This window comes from Daucus carota, chromosome 1, assembly GCF_001625215.2.
Source record: "Daucus carota subsp. sativus chromosome 1, DH1 v3.0, whole genome shotgun sequence".
Lineage (NCBI taxonomy): Eukaryota > Viridiplantae > Streptophyta > Magnoliopsida > Apiales > Apiaceae > Daucus > Daucus carota.
In genome coordinates this window covers 22,469,600-22,478,873 of record NC_030381.2, presented here as the reverse complement: position 1 = coordinate 22,478,873, position 9,274 = coordinate 22,469,600, and the positions used below count along the sequence as shown (strand labels likewise).

The 9,274-nt window shown below is 36.2% G+C and overlaps 2 protein-coding genes across 2 annotated transcripts; one reads left to right on the top strand and one right to left on the bottom strand.

Annotated features, from left to right (window-relative positions):
• Positions 1 to 539: 539 nt before the first annotated feature.
• Positions 540 to 3,192, top strand: LOC108198652 (serine/threonine protein phosphatase 2A 57 kDa regulatory subunit B' kappa isoform). Its single transcript, XM_017366429.1, has 2 exons — positions 540 to 1,667; positions 2,857 to 3,192. The coding sequence occupies exons 1-2, from the start codon at positions 540 to 542 to the stop codon at positions 3,190 to 3,192; spliced, it is 1,464 nt and encodes a 487-aa protein (XP_017221918.1).
• A 1,324-nt stretch (positions 3,193 to 4,516) lies between these two features.
• LOC108219245 (cyclin-A2-2) lies at positions 4,517 to 9,016 on the bottom strand. The gene is made up of 10 exons (XM_064082850.1): positions 8,729 to 9,016; positions 8,311 to 8,548; positions 7,931 to 8,064; positions 7,435 to 7,524; positions 6,622 to 6,755; positions 5,786 to 5,861; positions 5,203 to 5,279; positions 5,091 to 5,124; positions 4,846 to 4,995; positions 4,517 to 4,696 (listed from the first exon to the last, which is right to left on the bottom strand). The coding sequence occupies exons 1-10, from the start codon at positions 9,014 to 9,016 to the stop codon at positions 4,517 to 4,519; spliced, it is 1,401 nt and encodes a 466-aa protein (XP_063938920.1).
• Positions 9,017 to 9,274: the final 258 nt, after the last annotated feature.

The window sequence follows — 9,274 nt, the reverse complement described above, 5'->3', positions numbered from 1 at the left end:
TTTCTATCTCCTGTCCCTCTGTGTATGAAAAAGATTGCATCTTTGGTACTTTTTAGCATCTGGGTCATCGTCTAGTTTTGCAATTCTTGGAGTTTCATCTTGGTGAAGACCTTTGCTTCAGGTGGTGGCTCAGGTTCATTTTCTGATATCAAGATCTGAACTTTCTTTTCATTTTGGGTTATTATTTATGTGTGTGTCTTGCCCTCTTTGGTGTTGGTGAATGATATCTATAGAGTACAAGTTGTTGGTGTTGAATGGGCTTATATTGCTTGGGAATAGATAATTTGATATGCTCGTTTGGAAGCTTTGTTGTGGTCCACATTTTCAAGATATTGTTCTTATTGAAATGGGGTTGTGGATTGGAGTGCGGATCTAGGGCATTTTCTTGCAGATCTTGAGTTATTGCACCAATTTTGACATAAGGTTTAGGGTTTTGGGCCACCCCTTTTAAGGGTTTTGTGGGGAATATATATTTGTGGAATCAATGGTAATCACTTTGACTTGAGTGCTCATAGCTGTAGTAGTTTACTGCATTCAAAATGTGGAAGCAACTTCTTAGTAAACTTCCTAAGAAGTCACTGAAATCTGAATCTGTTGATACTCCGAGAAGTGAGGCTGGTTCTGTTGGCCAAAGCAGTGGAAACACGAGTGCTGGCCGATCAAACTTAGTTAAACGAACATCATCAGCAGTTTTTCCTGCTGGTCTGATGTCTGGAATTGAGCCCCTTTTGCCATTTAAAGATGTTCCTAGTTCGGAAAAAATGAATCTTTTTATCAGTAAGTTAAGTCTATGCTGTGTGGTGTTTGATTTTATTGATCCAACCAAGAATACTAATGAGAAAGATCTCAAACGTGTTACATTGATTGAGCTTCTAGATTTTGTGTCTTCTGGATCTCAAAGATATACCGAGCCAGCAATTCTAGCAATGTGCAAAATGTGTTCTGTTAACTTGTTTCGAGTTTTCCCACCAAATTATCGATCCAATACGCAAAATGGTGAAAATGATGACGACGAACCTACATTTGATCCTGCTTGGACACATTTGCAGCTAGTGTATGATATATTTCTGAAGTTTGTAACTTCTTCCTCCGTGGAAGCTAAGGTTGCCAAAAAGTATATTAATCATTCGTTTATCTTGAAATTGCTTGATCTATTTAATTCCGAGGATCCTCGAGAACGAGATTGTTTGAAAGCTATTATGCACCGGATTTATGGGAAGTTTATGGTGCATCGGCCTTTCATTCGCAAGAACATCAGCCATATCTTCTATCGGTTTGTAAATGAAGCTGATCGGTGCAATGGGATTGCTGAGTTGCTAGAGATTTTCGGCAGTGTGATTACTGGATTTGCATTACCTTTGAAGGAGGAACACAAGATCTTTCTATGGAGAGCATTGATTCCTCTGCACAAGCCAAAGTCTTTAGGAGCTTACTTTCAGCAGTTGTCATATTGTGTCACGCAATTCATTGAAAAGGAGCCGAAGTTAGCCAGCACGGTCATCAACGGGTTGTTGAAATACTGGCCAATTACCAATAGCCAGAAGGAGGTTATGTTCTTAGGTGAGATAGAAGAGATTCTTGAAACAATCAATATGGCGGAATTCCAGAAAATTATGAGTCCATTATTCTGGCGGATTGGATACTGCATCAACAGTTACCATTTTCAGGTATGTTAAGAATTCTTTCAATTGCTTTATATATCTTCCATTTGTTACAAAGTTTGTCCGGTTTTGATACATTCATATTATATAATTATCACCAAATGATACAATCTATATAAGACCTTAGTCAAAATACTTAAGCCAAATTAGGTAACCTATGCCACTTTACTATTCAACAGACAAATCGAAGAATAGTATTTCCATATTTTAATGGAGCGTAAATCCTTGCTATAGATTTTATTTGACTACAGAAGTGTGGTTGAGAAGCAATTAAGAAAAAAATTCTTGGAAATACCACATGTTCTATGGTATCTCTACACAAAATTTCACTTCATCATTGTTGACTCTCACGTTATTTCTTAGATCTACTATACTTAGGGGTTGAGTACCGGGTGTTTCAGTCCGGTTCATTCTTATATCTACTACAGTTAGGGGTTGAGTACCGGGTGTTTCAGTCCGGCCAGAACCGTAAAACCAACCAAACCATAATTTTTGTTTGTTTTTCATTTTACAAACCATAACCAAACCGAAAATCTTATACATTAAAAACAAACCAACCAATTTTTTATTGGCTACTAGGCATTTTTATAGTGCTTAGTGTTGCTTAAAAGTTGTGTCCAGTTTTAGTTGATGACTTGATGGCATCACTGTATAGCGATTTATCAATCCAGATACTTGGGATAATAAAGAGGAAATTTCGTATTGCGCCTAAATACCTAATGCTCATATGTTGTGGAACCCACAGCCTATGATATTCTGTTTTGCAATAATTTACCAAACAGGTTAAGCTGAGTGGCCTGCACACATGTAAGGTATATTTATTTTACCCTTGGGTCTGGTGATTAGGTCACAGTAGACTGAATTGTTTCTCAAGTCAGGTTTCATTATATAACTGTCAGGGAAAAAGAGAAGACTGTATTATGAGAGACACATTCCAGGTGTCATTTTGGCCAAGTGATGTGCTCCAATTTAAACTGTGGATTTTAATAGTACCACTTTACGTAATAAATGATAGAACTTTTAGCTCACTAAACTCTTAGAAGTTTTTAATGTGTGAAGGGGTACAAAAATTATGAAAATCAAAGTATAGTGCCAAGCACTTGTACAGAAACAAATATTGAGTTGTGGATTATCCTTTACTTGTTACAGAGAGTTATAGACACACTTTCTCATTAGCTCACTTTTTTCGTCTCAGGTGGCTGAGAGGGCACTGTTCCTCTGGAACAATGATCAGATTATGAACCTAATTGCACATAATAGGCATGTGATCCTGCCAATTATATTCCCTGCCCTAGAAAATAATGCACAAAGTCATTGGAACCATTCGGTTCTTAACTTAACTCTCAATGTGAGAAAAATGTTCTCGGAGATGGATGACGCACTGTTCCTTAACTGCCATTCTCAATTCAAGGAGGAACAATCTAAACTAAAGGTAGAGACAGAAAAGCGGAAAGAAGTATGGAAGCGCATAAAGAATGCAGCTAGTCAGCAACCAATTTCTGGAAACACAGCTGTCTTGGTATCTCCGTAACAAATATTTTATCTTCGGTGACATTCTGATCTGTTGCAGTAGTCCAAATGTATTTGAGTTGGCCCTTTATTCACTTGATAAACCAGGATATGGAAAATGCTCATAGGTTGGTACTTTTTGTCCGATGAATGAGAATTCAGAGACTGTTGTAACCTTTTAATATAGTTTTTTTCCCAAGTGAAGTGCTATTTGGTTTCCAGTAAAGAGTGATAAGAATTGTGAAGTGGGTTTTAGGAACTGACATCCGGCACTAGGTTGACTGATTACTTTTTAGTTATCTGTATAATCTCTGTAATCTGTAATTCAAATATCTATTAGAAAGTCTTTTGTAGCCAAATAGTAAGTTGAGGGAATTTTTGGAAATGTAAAAATTTGTTTCATCTACTTTAGAAGCACGAGTCTACATCTTAGAATGTGCACTATCCTCAGTAGCTCAGTAGCCGTTTTAGTGAGACTTTTCGTATGTACCTGTATCTGAGTCGCAGAACGCATACATGTATTTTTTGTACTAAAAATATTCAAGTTGAAGAGAAAGAGAAAGTGTAGGTACCTCTTTGTGAAGATGAACCAAAATCTCCCATTATGAATCTCAGCTCTGAGGCTGATTATTCCACAAGATATGCATTTATGCGTATCCCTTCTGAACCATTTAGCAAATGCATCAGGATTCAGTCATATTGTGAAGCCTTTTAACAGGCTAATATGACGCCCTTCCACCATTTAGCAGATGCATCTTGCATCTTTCATCAAGTATTTCCATCAAGTTTCACATATATAAAAACTTGATGCATTGAATATCTGACTAGTTAAAATAACAAAAAAGAATAGCAAGGAACTATCATGGCAAATCCCATATGAATCAACTATCAAAGCCATAAACACCAAATAAAGGATTTATTCCAAAAAGCCTGCAAGGTTTAAACAAGAGTCTAAAAAACCTTAGTTTTCAAACTGCTACACTTTCAATGTATTGTTCTCTCCACTTGTATGAAAAGTTCCCAAACAACCCGAAAAACGGTAACGTTAAGCTGAAGGCACCGGCAGAACCAGGGCTTCATACATTACAACAAGACTGGAAGATAAAAAAAACACCAAGGGAGAACACTGAAAGATAACTTATTGTTGACGGAAAATAAGCGAGACTTAGGATAGAAAGCCGACATCTATCATTGCCGAGACCGGAAAGGTTTAAAATTGCTGGAATGCTTCCTCGAGAGGTTTTGGTATAGGGAAATTTGCGACACATCTGAACTGTAAAAGAGAAAAAAAAACGCATAAGAAAAGTAGCCCGTAATAAAACACAAACTACTTGATTATTAGAAATTTATATTAGTTGCTCAAAAATCAAAGCGTTGATAGAATCTGTTACCTTTGGTTGCTGGTACTTCTCACGTACAGCTTTCAGCGGGGAGTTATTGGTGTTGAGGTGCAACTGTTGCAGTCCAAACACGGCGAGTTTCAGATCTGAGACCTTGTAATTAGTATAATGCTGCAGTGTTGGATTCTGCAGGAAGTTTACTCGGGGTTATTGGATATTACAGAAAAAGTTACAACTTTTTTTTTTGCTAAATAAAAAAAAAGAAAAAGTTACAACTTAGCAATAAAAGAAAAAACCAAATAAAAATGGAAGAGGATGCGCATAAGAGTACAGACCCATGGTTGGCTTGACGGATCAAGCATCCATCTAGCCAAGAAGACAGCAGCTGCAGCAATAAGGGACGGAAGGAACCATAGGAAACCGTACTCCGGAAGAGTTAATTCTGCTAAATAGTTAGCTAAGAATTCCAGTTGGACACGAGGAGCCTGAAGATCATAAAAAAAAAAGATAACTATCTTAACTTGAATGATGACATTGGTAATAACCTCTATACCAGGTTTGTTTTTGCAAATTACCATACCTGATAGTTGCTCTGTGCTGCTTGAAGAAATCTCCTGTAACCAGAATTGAGATGTATTATTAGGAGTTTAAGCTAGTTATATCACAAAAGTCGAGGAGGATATGTTATTCACCTTAGGAACGTTTTGGTGGTGGGAACAGCTAGTTGAAATCCCAGAATGTTCAAAACTTGGCTCTCCATGTGCAACACCTGCCATATAGCCATAACCATGATTCAAACATTAATAAAATCACATAATAGATGGTGATAATGATTACTTCCAAAATAACAGACATATTATATAAAATCTAATATTTTCTATATGAGCTGATTATAAGTTTTAGTGGAAGTTGAAATTAATGGGGAAACAAATGAAGTACTGGCCTGCAGAAGACCTGGTTTTGGATTTGTGGAGAGTACTCTTTTTATTGAAAATGGTATTTTGATATTAAACATTCCACTAGGTATTAACCTTGAGTACAGAACTTAAATAATATGACTTCAGAAAAGAGTTAAATGAAATTGCAGATAAATACATTCAATTGCTGACTCATGCTTCAGAAAAATCAATAGACCAATTTCAGCCTCAGCAACAAAGCTAGAAGCTGCCTTAATTCCTGAACCCCCTTGTTTCTCCCCACAATTTCTCTTTTCTAGAAAGTATTATACCATCCAAAACAATGATTTTAAGTTTTAAAGAATAACTAAAGACAAACCTCATCCCTCTTGTATGTGTTGTCGGTGATGTAGCAAAATTCTCGCACACTGGGTGGACAAATTTCTTCAAATTTTCTTCAAGTAAACAAGGATATGTCAGAAGATCAAGTAAAACATTAAAACAGCCAATTGAATTTCAAAGTAATCGTTTTCATCAAGTAAAGCATGAATGCTTGTGCATGGAATACACCTACAAAGGATGATTTCAAGCATATATAGCACATGACTAGTACACCACAGACAAATTGGGGATACACCAGACAACAAAGGTTCCTGAATCTTGGAAATGATTCCTTGGCTTCAGCCTAATTAATACCTCTCCTGTAGGCAATAAGAGGTCAGGGCTCAAGCCTCAATGGAGGCATGAGTATGTGTAAATTACAAATATAATTAGTAAAACATTAAAAGTTAGGCAGTATACTTTTAAACTTTATAGAGAATTCTTTTTGGCTACCCGAATAAGTTCCAAATCTCTTAACTAATCTTATAAAACAAGTAAACTAAAAATATAAGGAAGTAATTATCCATAGATAAGTTTACAGACTTTAGGAAGAGTCTAGTCGCACTCATATAGTTTGCCAGTTCACATATGTTAATAATTGGAGGGCACTACATGTATAATCTACAATAAAAGACAGTATTTACATGAATTAAACTAATTTGGGTGACTTCAGAATATTCACTGTTCTAAGTAGTAACTGTTATATTGTTCACATTGTCTAATTCCCGTGCAAGCGTGATTCAGATAATGAAAAGTCTTGTTTACAGAAAGAAGTGGTGTTCGATGGTCTTTCACTATGAAAAAAAAAAGTTGTAAAGAGCGATCAGAACTTACGAAGCAATTAGCATGCACGTAACACCAAGCAGCTGAAGTCTTTGTCTCTCAATGAAACTTCTGGAGAGAAATTGATCAATGAGATTAGCAGTCAGATAAAGTGTGTCTGGTACCAGATTATATTCTTCCGAGACCTGAAAATGAATATGATGAAGATGAAGGTTAAAAAACATATAAGCCATAGCAGACACTCTTATGTTTCCAAGTGTTCATTAGACCATATAGCAATAAAAACACAGTCATCACGAAGACATAAGGATTGCATTTTAATGCACTTGCAGGGGGTCTTTTATGTACAACAAACAAATGCTATTTATGGATAATATATGAAAAGAACTTTGTCTAAAGAGAAAAGGAATGACACAAAATCGTCAGACACAGAGATATAGCCAAAGGTATTAGCACACCAGTAGATATATAATATAATGAAAATCTAGCGCAAAACCATAATATTCTCTAAGCTGTTTAGGACAAGTGGTGGCATTTTACACGCACTTAATTGGATTCACCAAAAACACTGTAAATATGTTTCCAGATTTACCATGCAAAAGCCCCAAGAAATTGTTTAGCTCATAGATTGTTTCTACAAACACATCTGATTTAAAGAATCATAGATGTCATGTTTCACCAAACTGATAGATGTAGTTGAGCACAGTGGAAAGACAACTGTTGGGTGCACATAGTAACTTATAAGTTATATCAAATCACTGTAAACAATCTGTTAAACCCTAAAATTAGATATCTTTTCCTCTTGCAAAAAAAATGGCATATAATATAAAATCCAACAGTTGCCAATAAAGTGTGAGCAGTAACCTCCACAAGCCAGTCGATCAGAACACCTCGCATTACGTGGGTGATATCTCGCTGCATCTCCATGTAACCAAAATATGGTCTGCGGTCAAGCTGAGAAGAGGAGTATCAATCAAATTAAGCAGATTAGCACAAGGCAGAACATTATTATTTGTGAGAAAGAAGTTAAAAAGACTTCGTCTCAGCTTTCAAGTAACCACAAAAATAATCGAATAAACCTATGCAAGTCTACTGTTACTCCAGAAGAAGGAAAGAATTAATGGATGACAGATGACTAGCAAGTACATCGAATAATGAGAGAAATTGTAATGTCAAACTACTAATCAGTTGAGATATAATAAAGATAAGGGTTACATTTATAAGTATTACGTAGATGCAACAAATATTAATAAGTGTGAAACCAATTGGTGTAAGAGACACTAATAATTTCCAGACCCGTACCCTGTTATATCATGTAAACAGCTATGGGCTACTTCTATCAAGTACTAGCTATACGAACCTCTTTCACACGGTGGTTTTCATATATAGCTGGGGCATAAATGGCGCACATCTCAGGATCTTTGTAGTTTGAATCAATATCTGTGACATGCAGGCCATTAGATGATTCACCTTTGATCCCTTGCCGAACCACCTCTGCATAATATAGACAAAGTTTCGTTAAGACTTGGTTAATACAGAATATAAGTTTTTCCTAGATATCCATGTCAAACACTTTCTATATGCTTGAATAATGTTAATGTGTTTGACACTTCATTCTAGTATAAGAACTTGAGATTTGAGGACTATTACAGTTGATTTCTACAAGTATTTGAACTGGAAACTGTCTAGATGTGTGCAGCATGGCTATAAGACAATAAATAAAATAACAGAATTACTAACCACCTTGTCTCAAAGGTCTCCCAAATTGAGCCTGCAAAACAGAAGCTTGATTTGAAGCCATCGGATCAGCTGAACCATGCCCGTGCACTGCCAAATTACCAACTTTTTGCACTCCTTGTGTACTTTCTTTGGTTACACGAGCTTCTCTACCCTGTTGAATATGAGGATGATTGAAAACTCCAGTTACAGGCTTGGTGTTCCTCTCCGCCACACCATTTCCAGCCTGGTTATAGGATTGCTAAACCAGAAAAATTAACAGTAAGTTATCTCAAATATCATAGAAAGTATCATAAGCTTGTTACAAAATATGAGTATCTCAAAATCCAATGATGATGTATATAAAGTAAAGATGTAGTTGATACCAAAGGCATAATGGTCAACATAATTACACTGAGTTTTTATTTAAGCTTATCATTACCTGAGCTCCGCTTCCGTCTATATTGTACTTTTTGTGGCACATATTAGTGACATCCTGGAGAGCACCCCTTTTCTTATCCTGCGGACAAGCAGTGTAACCAACAGTGGCATTGCTGCCATCTGTCGCTGCTCTTTCTGAATCTGGTCCTGCAACTTTGTTCTGGTCATTTATCACGGGAGGCTTCGAAGCAGGTAATCCTCCTACAGTCCCCAATGATTTAGCTCTTACTCTTGTAATTCGAACATTGGGTTGTTCAGAGTTAGAAGCCATTATATTCTCTTTGTTCATTGTTGTATCTTTTTCAGAATATTGGCTTGCCTGCAACCAAAACAATCACCATGATGTTAGTGAAACTCATAAATCTAAAGCTACCAGATTAGAAATAGGTTTAACATAACATGATATTCGACTTAAGCAATACAGTTACATAACTATTTCACATGCCAGTAGTAAAGGTCAACATTATACTCTGTATTTCATTTCTAGTGGTATACTTGCATTTTTAATAAAGGAATTAATATATGCATTCACATTTGTGTATGAAAG

Coding starts and splice junctions, on each gene's coding strand:
- LOC108198652 (XM_017366429.1), top strand. CDS start 540: ATGTGGAAGCAACTTCTTAGTAAACTTCCTAAGAAGTCACTGAAATCT. Junction 1,668..2,856: donor TCAACAGTTACCATTTTCAG/GTATGTTAAGAA, acceptor TTTTCGTCTCAG/GTGGCTGAGAGGGCACTGTT.
- LOC108219245 (XM_064082850.1), bottom strand. CDS start 9,016: ATGAACAAAGAGAATATAATGGCTTCTAACTCTGAACAACCCAATGTT. Junction 5,125..5,202: donor ACCACCAAAACGTTCCTAAG/GTGAATAACATA, acceptor TTCTGGTTACAG/GAGATTTCTTCAAGCAGCAC. Junction 4,996..5,090: donor CAGCACAGAGCAACTATCAG/GTATGGTAATTT, acceptor TATGATCTTCAG/GCTCCTCGTGTCCAACTGGA.